The sequence below is a fragment of the Neltuma alba genome, unplaced genomic scaffold (assembly GCF_004799145.2).
Source record: "Neltuma alba isolate B1F8T4 unplaced genomic scaffold, ASM479914v2 tig00013381_pilon, whole genome shotgun sequence".
In the NCBI taxonomy this organism is placed as follows: Eukaryota; Viridiplantae; Streptophyta; class Magnoliopsida; order Fabales; family Fabaceae; genus Neltuma; species Neltuma alba.
The window spans coordinates 76,337-90,708 of NW_021637642.1; the positions used below are offsets into that span (position 1 = coordinate 76,337).

The 14,372-nt window shown below is 32.9% G+C and overlaps 1 protein-coding gene across 1 annotated transcript; it reads left to right on the plus strand.

Annotated features, from left to right (window-relative positions):
• The first annotated feature begins 1,801 nt into the window (after nt 1-1,801).
• Nucleotides 1,802-3,734, plus strand: LOC114736889 (cytochrome P450 89A2-like). The gene has a single exon (XM_028924775.1). It carries the CDS (start codon nt 1,852-1,854, stop codon nt 3,391-3,393), a length of 1,542 nt encoding a protein of 513 aa, XP_028780608.1. The 5' UTR covers nt 1,802-1,851; the 3' UTR covers nt 3,394-3,734.
• The last annotated feature ends 10,638 nt before the right edge of the window (nt 3,735-14,372 follow it).

Below are 14,372 nucleotides of genomic sequence, written 5' to 3' on the forward strand. Positions count from 1 at the left end.
CGAGGCACTGTTAGGCATTAAATGTTAGTATTTTTTTAGTAGAAATTCTTTAGTCCGTCATGTTTGTGACGAACTAACCATTTCTGCTAAACCCAATCTCATTAGTAATTGTTGCAGTTCTTATTGGCAAAACTTTCAAAACCATTCAGATTCATAGACCCAATCGTTGTAATTCAAACCAAGCGCTTGACGGTGTTTAAACTATATATATATAGCTAGTAGTATTAATTTAGTGCATTGAGTTGACTCATTATATTTTTATTGCGTTGTATTAAAAAAGGTTTTATAGCACAGTGATATTTTTTAATTTAATCCACCCAATCCGCTAATTATATACCATATATCAATCCATCAACTCGTGGGCAATTTTTAGAATATTTAATTTCCCAACGTAAAGAATAAGATTGAGTACGTACAAGGGAGTGTTTAATTAATATACTAGTACGTAGACGACTGGGGTTTGAAAAACCTAATCAAGAGGTTGTATATTATGGTGATAAGGCGGGGAGTATGGAATATACTACCTCAAGTGAATATTATATTAAGAATCCGAGATAATATACTACTCCTCCGGTCCTAATTATAAGACCCAATTGACTTATTTGAGGAGATTAAGGAAGTAAGTTAAGTTGGTTATTTATAATAAATAAGTGTTGTCATTCCTAAAATATCCTTGCTAATTAAGTATATTAGCTAAAACTATCATTATTAGAAGGATTATCTTGGAAAAAAATGCATAAATATAAGAGACAAAATGGATTGGGTCTTATAATTAGGACCAAATAAAAAGTCAAATTGGGTCTTATAATAAGGACCGGAAGAGTATTATTTAGAATAATTTTGTTTCGATGGAGTATAACGTAAGACAAGCGAGAGAGATACAACGAACAGTATTGTAGTGTAATAAATAGAGAAAATAAAGAAAAATTTAAACAGTAAAAAGATTAAATAAAAAATTATTGAGTAAAATAAATTAACCTCTCATCCATGATCTGCCAGTGTCCAAACTTTTGTAGTTATTTGATGATGATCAAATATCGCATGGTTGGGAAGAGATGGCAGGGGCACAGAGCGAGAGAGAGAGAGAGAGAGAGAGAGAGAGAGGGAGGAGGGAGGGAGGGAGGGAGAGGTCAATGAGATTACTACAAGAGGCAAGAATCTCAATGCATGGATTGTTCGTCGTTTAATTTCCACGAACTACAATGAAGGGACTCTTCATTAGCAAAATCACGATAAAAAATTTGTACGACAAGGAAGAGGGAGTGAGAAAAGTCTACGTTCTTCCAACTTCGAGGGTATTTGGATTATTTAGATGGAAGTTAAAATGTGATTTTAAAAATATTTTACAGTATATGAAATAAATATGTAAGAAAAGTTTTCTCGATTTGTATAAAAATATTTTTAATGCTTTTTTTTAATTCCAAACACCCCTAAAAACGTAATTATCACTAATATATTAATATCAACATATATTGTTATAAATTTATAGATGGACTATTGGACTCACTATACACAAAAGTGTGTGATTCATGCTATATAAATTGTGTACCCGATCTAATGCATGAAAAATATGTTTAATTCTTATAATTTATTAAAACAAAATAACTAAATTATTCAGTATTGATATAAATTATTTAAAATAATTATATATTTTTTTGTTTGAAAATAGTATGAGGAGTAAAATCATTGTGTCAAATAAAGTAGGGCCACTTATTTTCATTTCCAAATTTTTATAAGACCCAAGGGAAAAGCAATCTCCCAACTGTGGGAAGCCGCGAGATCTATATATAGTTAGGCGCAAAAAGGAAGAGCGTGCCTCATCGTCTCTGATCTGAAACATCAATAGTGATCATGGAGGCCTGGGTCATCGGCGTCGTCTCTCTCGTTCTCTGTTTTTCCATAAGACCACTTCTCACTCTTCTCTTCCCCTCGCTCAAGAAATCACATCGTCTTCCTCCAGGTCCTCTCCCCATTGTTGGCACCCTCTTGTTTCTTCGCATATCTTTCAATAAACTCGAGCCTCTCCTTCTTCGTCTTCATGCCAAGTACGGTCCCATTATCACCTTCCCCATCGGCTTCTTTCCAGCCATTTTCATCGCCGACAGATCCCTCGCCTACCAAGCCCTTGTTCAGAACGGCGCCGTCTTCAGTGACCGTCCCAAAGCCCTCGCCACCAGCAAGATCATCAACAGTCACCAGCACAACATCAGCTCCTCCGGCTACGGCCCCACCTGGCGTGCCCTCCGCCGTAACCTCACCGCCGAAATCCTCCACCCCGCCCGGATCAAGTCCTTCTACGGTACCCGCCGGTGGGTGGCCGACATGCTCGTCCAAAAGCTGAGGGTTCACTGCGAAACCTCCAACCGCATCAAACTCATGGACCATATTCTGCATGCCATCTTCAGCTTGCTGGCTTTCATGTGTTTCGGTGAGAAGCTGTCCGACAAGCAAATCAGCGAGATCGAACGTGTTCAGCGAACTATACTTTTGAGGTACAACAGGTTCCTGATGCTGAACTTCTGGCCGAAAATGGCAAAGATATTGCTGCGAAAACGATGGGATGAGTTCATGCAACTACGGAACGACCAAGCCGACGTGATGGTTCCTCTGATAAGAGCAAGGAAGCTCGTCAAGGAAGAGAGACTGAGCAAAGCAAAAGAGGACGAGAAAGGAGAAGTGATAGTGGCATATGTGGATACTCTGCTGGATTTAGAGTGGCCTGAGGAGAAGCGAAAGCTTGAAGAAGATGAAATCGTCAATTTGATCTCGGAGTTTCTGAATGCAGGAACAGACACCACAGCCACATCACTGGAATGGATCATGGCCAACTTGGTGAAGTACCCACAGCTCCAGCAACGCCTTTACGACGAAATCAAATCTGTGATGGGAGACTCAAAGGAGAGGATGGTCAATGAAGCTTATTTAGGCAAGCTTCCGTATCTGAAGGCCGTGATCCTGGAGGGCTTGAGGCGACACCCTCCTGGTCGAGTTCTGATCCCGCACTCTGTGACGAAGGACGCGGTTCTGAATGATCACTTGGTGCCCAAGAACGGAACTGTGAATTTCATGGTGGCCCAAATGGGTTGGGATCCGAAGGTGTGGGAGGACCCAATGGAGTTCAAGCCAGAGAGATTCCTGAACAGGGAGAAGAATGAGGTGGAGGCGTTTGATTTCACAGGGACGAAGGAGATAAAGATGATGCCGTTTGGGGCGGGAAGGAGGATGTGCCCAGGCAACAACTTGGCCATACTTCATATGGAATATTTTGTGGCCAACTTGATTTGGAATTTCGAGTGGAAATCCCCAGATGGAGATGTTGATTTGACTGAGAAACAGGAATTCACCATGATGATGAAAACTCCATTGCACGTCTCTCTATCCCCGAGATTTTAGGACTGGGCAGGTCTTCTGCAGATCAGTACGTGTCTCTCGCTCTAGAGGGGAGAAAGAGAAAGAGAGAGAAGTAATTTTAAATTTCAAATTCAAGTTTAAAGCTTTTTTGTTTGATCTGCAGATGATCTTAACTGAGAGATGACCTGCGGGCGGGCGGGCGTTTAGATGTTTAGAGCATTGAAAGTAATTACGTGCACTGAAGGGTACAAATTCTTCTATATGTAAAAACAAATTTATGGCTTGCTAGAGTTATACTCTCTAGCTATTTCTGTCAGCATTGTTTCTTTCTTGTTCATGTTAAGTCTGTGATATGGAATAAAGAGCTATGTTTGTCACTTGCATTTTATTTTATCATTTGCTGCTTTCACTATTTTGATATTTTAATCCCGTAACTTGACATTTTGGTTCACATCAGCACAAGGTGTGTTTGTAGGATAGATAACCATATTTAATACCCCGATGATGTTTCGAACAAAGTTGCTTCCAATTAGAACATACTGTGGTGCCACAATGCTCATTCTGATATCTCCTTCGGCGTTTTTGGCTGTGAGGGAGTAAGAAGAATGAATGCTGAGACCAAAAAGCTTTAATTAGTTATTATTACGCAGAAAGTTAGTCTTACTAGGGAAAATATATATGGCTTTTCAAAATAGCCAATTACTAATAGTTAAGATTCATTTCATCATAATCGACTCATGTTGGCGTACGTGAATAATTACTGTATAGACTTTTTCCAAAATTAGATAGATAAGTACGGACGGTGTGAGATTATAAGCAGAGTCAGATTATAAGCAAAATCAAAGTCACGACCTCCCACCTGTAGAAGAGCATTTATGTCAACTAGGCTAGCTACAGAGCCATTGGTGGATACACTTTCATCGGTTGTCTCTTAAGTAGGTGATTATATTGAAGGGATTCAATGCCAAGGTTCTTAGTAGATGAATTAAATCTGATTCACGAAAGTTTATAAACACAAATACAAGGAAATAAGGAGAAAGCTTTTATATATGGAAGCCATAGAATCATGCAAACTAAGATATTCCACACAATTTTTATTTAACATACTTTCAACCACTTCAGCAGGAGAGGTGGTTAAGTTATTAAATTTGTTTGGAAATGAAAAGAAAAATTATCCATATTTAAAAGGATTAATTAGTATCATCTTTGGTTCATGAAATTTCCCCCACTTTTGTTTTGGTCCCTAAAATTCAAAATCAGTAATTTTGGTTTTTAAAATTTGACCCTGTTTTGATTTTGACTTTTGTTTTAGGAATCAAAAGCAGTGTTCTAAAGACTAAAAATCTTTAGACAAATCAAAATAAAATCAAATTTTAGAAACCAAAACCACTTATTTCAAATTTGAGGGATCAAAACAAAATAAAGTGAATTTTCAGGATAAAAACTACTAGTTTCAAATTTCAAAGAACAAAATTAAATGGAGGTAATAATATTGAAAGTGTACGTTATGTTTAAAATCAATTATTATTCAGCTAAAAAACGAAAAAAAGAAAATGTTCATTACACGTCAACATATTCATACAACACATGTCATTTCAAATAGGACAATACTTTGCTTAAATTACTTGTATCCATTATGTCAATTCCTTCAGTAACACATAGCCATGTGTTATATTTTGAAATACCATCATTAAATTATAAATTCACTTGGAAAAAATAAGACAACACATAATTATACATAATTAAATAACTTGACATAATGAATATAAAGTAAGTATTTTTTTTAATAAAAAATTGGTCGGTCCATGATCTAGGAGCTATGTTGCGACAAAATATAATCAACACGAAAATTAGGACATTTACTATAAATAATATAATTATCTGTTTGTCACACAATTACTCATAAATATGAGACCAAACCCCAAGAGAATATACTGAGAGATAAGGAAAAAGTTTGCTCCAAAAAAGAAAGGAGGAGTTTAAAGAATGATAAGAAAAAAAATTACTAATATAATTACGTTTGCCATTTAATGAAGAGACAAGCATCAAGAGGAGTAGGAGAAACAGCGGCACGGAATGTCTCCGCTGCATATTCTCTCCATTTAATTAAAACACAGCGTTTAGGGTGAAAAACAAAACTGGTCAGGTTTTCTTTTTTCCAATCTGGATGCCGTCTATGAATATACTTCAGCTGCTCGTGTTCCTTCATCAGAACGAGAATCTCCTTGGTTTGCCTCCAAAAAACTTCACAAGTGGCATGTGAGAAGAAATCATAGGAGAAAAGGAGGGTTGTTGGTTTATATTCATCCTTTTTAAGTTTTTGGCTGGTGACTTCTTATAATCTTTTAACCAGAAAAATAATAAAGAAGGGAACCGTTTGGTTTCCCTTCTTTCTATACCCACCTCTGTAGTTCACATTTTGTATCATAAATCAAGTTAAAAAGTGATAAAAGCCCCAGAGCCATTCGATGAAATGATAATAATATATATATTTTAGAGGCCGTCCGTTTGGATAAAAAAATTTGAGAAAATGTCCCGAGAAAGTGCATCAGATCAAACCAAAACGAGGTCTTAGTTAATAATCAAAACGGGAATACACAAAATCAACTATCAAGCTCGACCACCTCAAAAATGAATAAATGGCATGTGGAGATAATCAGAACAAAGATCCTCTATTCCAAGAAGTTGTTTCATCTCATCAGCCTTGGAAGAGAACGAATCTCATCGTATCATGTTTCAAAGAATACTACAGTAGACAAGGATGATGAAGAGCCCGAACATTCAGAAATCTCTATCGGATGAAGAGGACCGTGATGGGTGATAGATGAATGAAGAGGCCACTCTATCATGACTAATTACCAATGGTATGAGGACGGCTAGATGGGTGAAGGAAGAGAACCGTAAGCCACTGTGCCGACGACAATGGGGTTGACGGGTGAGGACTGAGGAGCAACAATGGAGAGAGAGAAAAGATAACGGCGGCTAAAATGAAATGGCAATAAACGGTTCAACGTCATTGCATAACGAGGCGGGCAGGCGGCCCAGATTTTGTTTTTCACCCTAACGCTGCGTTTTAATTAAATGGAGAGAATCTGCAGTGGAGACATTCCGTGCCGGGAGAAACAGCGTTCACGGGGCAGAAGTTTTGGACAGAAATTTTGACGTTGCAATTCCGACAGAATGCTTCCTGTGGGCTCAGAAAGAGAAAATTTTGATTGGTATTTTAAATATTTCATAATATTATATATTTTTAATTCTCAAGATTTCTATAGACCTTTTTTTTTTTCCAATATTTTGTTTGTGCAAGGACTTATATATGTTAAAGATAAATGTTAAAATTTTAAATTGTTATATAGTCCTCCGCATGACTAACAGAAAAATTACCTAGTTAATTTCTATTACTAGGTTGCATTGGTGTTTTCCCAACTGAAATTCTCATGGAATCTCAATAACGCTTGAATATAAATATTAGTACTAGTTTTTTTAACCTGAATATTTCTTATTTATATTTATATCAAAATCAATATCAATATAAGCTTTGACACTTAGATAATAAGCGAAAGTATATATTTAGGCTTTTGAATTTATATTAAGCTTCAATTTAATCTTTTAAGCTGATGAAGTGTATTTTCAATTCCTTAATTCATGTTTACACTGTTAATCTTATTAGCAAAAAAATGCAGAGTCAATAAATTCATGTTTACATTGTTAATATTAAGGAACATAAAATACGTACTTTATAAATTTAAGGGGCTAAACTGAAGTTTAACATAAATTTAAATGGCTACATATATAATTTAGCACTTGATAATTTGTAACTACAAAAAAAGGAAATAGATGAAATTTTTTGGTGTGCAAATATGAAAATGGGAAAATGACCATAAAATACCTTATGAAAATAAAAAAACAAAAAAAAGAACCCAAATAAGTAAAATACCCAAATGGTCATGAGGTATCAATCTGGGATTTTCATATTTTGCTTAAATGACTAAAATGCCTATTAAGTGAGAGAAAAAGCTGCTGAATATGAAAACACTCTGAACAGAGCAAGATATTGAAGCAATGCATAAAAGATGAAAGCAAAAAAGAGGAAGATAACACTGGAAAGAAGAAAGTGTGAGTCATTTACCTTTTGAAATGCTATTATCTTACTCCTCTGACCATCATCATTTTGTAGACATTTTTCATTTGGGAGGGTTTTGCCTGTGATAAGTGGATTTGTAGGAGTAGAAGGAGTGAACGTGTGCATTATGTAAGTGAGTAGAAGTTGATGATGGGGTTTGGGTTCTACATTTTTGTAGCTTCTTCATCGTTAAAGAGGGACAGGTTTGTTGGTGAGGAGGGTTTAGATTGAGTATTTGATGAGGATGAAAGATTGATGTATCAGAAATGAAAAAGTGGTGGTGCAACTTGTTCTTGATCCATTTGTTCAAAATTTTACTAAACAGGTAATGGGATTCATAACTTGTTAGTGAAATTTACCACTCGTTTAATGAGATTTGCAATCTTTTTTTCAAGAAATTTGCAATTTGTTTATTTGGAATTATTTTTGATCTATTTGCCCACAATTTTACTAAACATACAACATTAATAACAACTTGTTAAATGAAAGTGACAGTTCTCGTAATGAGTTTTATAACTTGTTCTTAATCTATTTACACACAAATTTTACTAAATATGTAATGAGATTCATAATTTACGTAGTGAAATGTACTACTTAGTTGATGGGATTTGCAACTTGTTCACTTGGAACCATTTTTAATCCATTTACTTATAATTTTACTAAACATGTAATGTGAATAACAACTTGCGAAATGAAAGTGTCAGTTCTCGTAACGAGTTTTCCAACTTGTTCGTAATCTATTTGCACACAAATTTTATTAAACATGTTAATGGCATTAACAACTTGCGTAGTGAAATTTATTAATTGCTTAATGAGATTTGTGTAACACCTCACATAATTATATCAATATACGGAACAAAATATTTAATTTAAAAGTCCATACATATTTCTAATACTTCAAACAAGTCATAATTTCAAAATATTTCTAACATAATAACAAAATAAACTATTAAAGTCTTATAGTCATGGCAAATAAAAATATAATATAACACGTGCTTGAGGAGCACAAAAGCCTTCACGGCTCACACCATTGGTACCTTCCCTTGATTCCTACTAGATCCTTTGCCCGAAAATTATTAATATAGGGGGTGAGATCAAACGTCTCAGTAACTACTGAAATTCTAACCTATACAAGCAAACCATATATGATAATAAAAAATCTGCTTATATGTCTGTATATATGTGTATATTAAAAATCACGAATTTGATACATTCAATTCAATTTCATTTTTTTAATATGTCCAAAAATAATGCAATATGCTGCCTCCCTTATATCATTGTTCACCCTTATACCGCTGACTGGAGTCATAGGTTAACACATAGTCTGATAGGAACTAATCCATTTTACTGAATTATTCCAAACTCACCGATACTAGAGATATATCTGGCCAAAGATATATAGTTCAAGCTCGGACTATGACTCCCGTTCTTTGTGAATAGGGAGGTGTCACATGTCCCACAACTCCAATGAATTCCCGGCCAAAGGAAAACATGGAAGAAGGGGCTGACAAGTGCCATCCACTATGTACTGAGTGATGGCGTACCACGTGGTAATTTATATCCATGCAATCTCCTTCTATCCTTAACCCAACAATACATGTCATATGCAAATAATGGTACATCATAAATATATTCTCAAATATATTATTAAAATAAGATAGCAATAAAATTCATATACCATTTAATAGCAACTTATAATAATTTCATAGCTATTAATATATTTAAATATTGATCATAATTACTAGCAATAAATCTTAATAAAATCAGGTAACATACCAAAACATTTATTTTAAAAAAAATCATAATATTATATTTCAGTAATATAAAAATTAGTAAGTTCACAATATAATCATACACAACTCACATGTACAAGAAAGAATTTTCAGAGTTACCTGGTACTATTTAGCTTACAAATAATTACACAAAGTTAACTTCAAAATTCTCAAGGATCTACAAAATTGCACATAAATATTTATTAATATAAAACTTAAAAGTACTTCAAAACTACTCTAAAATTCTAAGACTACCCTCTAAACCAAAATTACACAAATATATTAAATCTCCCAAATCTAGGCACTTACAATAGATATGATATTATTTTGAAAAATATAATTTACATATAAGGCTATTTAAATTTAACAACTTAAGTAAATATATTTTTATTACCCAAAATCTAAATATTTTATATTAAAATTCTGAATTATTTATCATAGTCTCCTTTAAAATTTTTCCTCAAACCAAACAACTTCTTTTTTAAATTATAAACAAATTGTAGCTTTATCTAATTTCACAAAATTCTCAATTTACAATTTTTCAAGCCTTCAAACATTATTTTAAAAAATATATATTTACTTTTTCAAGATTTAAACCGATTAAAACCTCAATAATATATTAAATAACTTAAATAAATTATTTAACTTAAATTTAATCAGTAAAAACATGCTATATGTCTAAATAACAAGTTTTTCAACTAAAATCTCAATTTAAGATTCTCAAAACAGTCATTGAACAAATATAAACCGATTAAAATTTCTTAATAATGTATCTTTAAATTTTTATAGTCATACATTGTCAAAACTCTATATTTACTTCATATCTAAATGGTAAAATTTTCTCTAAACTTGATAATGAAACTAATAATATAAAGCTCTAAATATATATAAAGTATTCTTAAAGAAAATATGATAGAAAGAAGTAGTTTTGTGTACCTAAATGATATCCAAAACTTGTCCCGTATTCTACAACTCAGCTCACTCTCTCTTTCTCTACTCCTCACGCACAATGAAGGGAAGATAAAGGTTGCATGTATTTAATATCCTCGCATTTAATTCCCTTCATCAATTTTCTTCTACATATGCCTCATCCTATTCCTTCTGTCAAAAGCCCCTCCCCTTTGTTTTCTTCTTCATTAATGTTTCTCCATTGTTTTTCAGCTCTTTTTGTACTATTCATCCCATTTTTTCCACCTCCATCCGTCGTTTCCTCTTTCTTTCCCCTCCCCTTCATTAATACTCTTCCCTCATTTTCTCCATTCTCATTTAATACTTCCCTAAACTTCTTCTCTAAGTCAATTGCCCTCCAACTTTCCACCGATTTGGGTGGAAAGTTGTCTTGTTTTTTTTTTATAACTTAATAATAAATCATTATTTTATTTTATTTAATAATTATTTTATTTTTGTACATTACAATTTGCAACTTGTTTATTTGAAACCATTCTTAATCTTAATCTGTTTTTTAAGCATACAATTTTATTGAATATGTAACATAAATAACAACTTGTGAAATGAAAATAACAATTTTTATAACGAGTTTTGCAATCTATTTTAATCTATTTGCACATAATTTTTCAAAATATGTAATAAGATTTACAACCTACAACAAACAACCATGAATCAAAATTTTAGTTCCCTAACAATCAGTTTTCATCAATATGCATGACATTTGAACATGCACACACTCTTCTTCCATTGACAACTTCAGCATATGATTTCACAACTAGACTATTGGTTTTAACAACATTAACCATAATATTTGCAAGTAATTCTCACACGTAATTGCTGGCCACCACTTTTTCATTTCTGATATGTCAATATTTCATCTTCATCAAATACTCAATCTAAACCCTCCTCACATTACTAGAAAAAAAAACTTTTAACGTCACCAAATAACGACAGTTAATCAGAAAAACGACGTGGAAAAAAAGGTAGTGGTATTTTTGTAAATAAGTTGATTAAGTCATGATTTTTCACTGTGGTTATTAGGAAAACCGCCATGGAAAGTTTTAAAGTTACCCTACACAGCACGTTCGGTTTCTCTCATTTTCACTTTCATTTTAGTTGCGCCGTGGTCCCCCTTTGTCCCACCACCAAAAAACTTCCATTACCGGCCATTCCCCTCACTCCCCTGCCGTTTAAACTTCTCCATTCAGCTTGTGGTGTCTTGCCACCATCTGCCGCCATTTGAATGCTCCTCTTTTCGCATTTGAATCATCTCTATTTTGTGAGTATCCTCTTCTTTCATTCTTTTCAATTTTTCTTGGTTTCTTGAATGTTTTGACTATAAAAATCTGTTGTATTTCAAATGGGTTTGTTAGTTTTACATTGTGGTTGGCTTATATTGTTGATTTTACATTTTTTTTATGTGCTTGAACCGTTGGTTGGTGGGCATTTGGTGTGAGAAAACCTCAATTCCTTCCTATATACTGTATTAGAAATATGTTTAAATGTTTGAAGTTGATTAGTTTTGAAGTTTTTGATTTTATTTTATAATTTTTTGATATTTATTTCAAATTTTTGGTAGTTTTTTTGTAATAAATTTGAGAATTTAGTAATAAATAATTTGTTTGGTATTTTGTATTTTTTTTCCTTATAACTTTAATTGATGATAAAGTATTGTTTAAATTTTATTGCAAATAGATATCATTTATGTTCCCGTTTTGGATTAGAAGTTTTAATTTTAAGAATATTTATTTATTGAATTGGCTTGAAATTGAATTTTTATTTTGGTTTTATTTGTTATATTTCTTCAAATTTATCATGTTGAAATATGTTATGAAGAATAGTTTTTTGTTGATTAAAATAATTTTTGTTTAACTATTTCACAAAACTTATATATGTTTGTTTGATTTTTTTATTTATTAACATTTCGTTCATTTACTATATATACTAATTTTTAAGAAATTACTTAATATAATTTTAAAAATAATTATATATTTTACTTTTTTTATTATAATATATTTAATAAGATAAATAGAGGTTGAGAAAATTTTAATTTTGATTAAAATTTAGAGTTTTTTTTTCCTAATTTGGTGTTTAATTTGTACATAGTTGTTAAGGGAAAATTCTGTCAAATTTTTTATTTTTAAAAAAGAGACATTCCCTTTAATTTGTAATTAAGTGGTAGTCAATTTTAATTTATTAACTAGCATTTAATAATTTTATTATTTCAATATTTGAATTAAGGAATTAGAATTGAGCTTAACAACTATGTTCATTGACTCTGTAGAGAATTAGCAAGGAATATGAGGATGAGGTTGAAAAGTTTCATGAGTTTGCTCAGAGAAATGCCCCTAGTAAAAGAGATGGATTGTACTATTATCCTTGTGTCAAATATTTAAACAATAGTCGACAGAGTATTTTTGAGATCAAAGAGCATCTTATCTGTGATGGGATAAATTTGAGGTATACAAATTGGATATGGTATGGAAAAATTAGAAAGACTACATTGTTTGTAAAGGAGAAGGTTGTGAATGAAGACTTTAGTGATAGAATTTCATATATGTTTCGTGATATAAGGTCTGAATCCTCTACACAGTTCTCTCCCACTTTTGAAATTTTGTGTAGTGATGCAGAGACGCCTTTATACCCAGGGTGCAAAGATGATTACACAAGGTTGACAACTGTGTTGAAACTGATAAACTTGAAGGCAAGAAATGGTTGGATTGATGCTAGTTTCACGGAATTACTTGAATCGCTAAGTGATATTCTTCCAAAAGGGAATTCACTTTCGAAACGAATAATGAGGCAAAGAAAATTTTGTGTCCGATGAGTTTCGAATATGAGAAGATACATGCGTGTCCTAATGACTGCATATTATTCAGAAATAATTATGAAGGGTTGAATAAGTGTCCTAAATGTAGGACTTCAAGATACAAAGTGAGGAAAGATGATGGTGATTACAATGAGATGACCAAAGGTTCTCTTTTGAAGGTTCTATGGTATCTTCTTCCAATAATACCATGATTTAGGCATCTATTTGCTAATGCCACAGATGTAAAGAACTTGAGATGGCATTTCGATGAGAAAATATGTGATGGAAAGCTTCGTCACCTAGCAAATTCTCCTCAATGGAAAACAATAGATAAAAAATTTCCTCAATTTGGGAGCTAGCCAAGAAACCTTCGGCTAGGGCTTTGTATGGACAGAATTAACCCATATGGTAATCTTAGTAGCACACATATACTTGGCCAATGCTCCTCGTAATTTATAACTTGCCTCCTTGGTTATGTATGAAAAGAAAGTATATCATACTATCTTTGGTGATCACCAACAAACCTGTCTCTCTTAATGATGAAGAAGCCACAAAAATGAAGAACCCAAACCCCATCATCAATTTCTACTCACTTACATAATACCGAACGTTCACTCCTTCTCCTCCTACAAAGCCACTTACTCAAGCAAATCCATCCAAATGAAGAATGTCTACAAAATGATGATGGTTGGAGAGAGTAAGATAATAGCATTTCAAAAGGTAAATGACTCACACTTTCTTCTTTCCAGCGTTAAACGTGTTGCTCCAAGCTTCCTCTTTTTCTCTTTCATCCTTTGTGTATTGCTTCAATATCTTGCTCTATTCTGAGTATTTTCATATTCAGCAGCTTTTTCTCTCACTTCATGGGCATTTTAGTCACTCTAGCAAAATATTAAAATCTCAAATTGATACCTTATGACCATTTGGACATTTTACTTATTTGAGTTCTTTTCTGTCTTTTTAATTTTCATAAGGTATTTTATAGTCATTTTTCCTATGAAAATAGCTAGGGCGGACTGATTATTAGACTCAAACTATGGACCAATACGGTCATTAATAAACAATACTATCAATTAATGCAAGTGTCGGGTTTGTTAATATCGCTATCCAATAATAGCTTATGCGTATGGCTTTCCGGTTATTAGCATTGAATGCAGGGGTCATTTCTCCTTACTTATTATAAGTAATAATTAATTATTTTATCAATATTAAAAAATTAGTTAAAAATAGTTTAGTGTCAAAAATGTTTATAACTTTCAATATTATCTTTGATAAATCATGATCATGAGGCATAATTATGAGAGTGGCCCGCTGGAGACAACATGATATTCTAAAAAAAAAAAGTCGTGCATATTTTATCAATTATTAT

Bases quoted from the DNA above. Each gene is read 5' to 3' on its own strand.
- LOC114736889 (XM_028924775.1), top strand. From the start codon at position 1,852: ATGGAGGCCTGGGTCATCGGCGTCGTCTCTCTCGTTCTCTGTTTTTCC.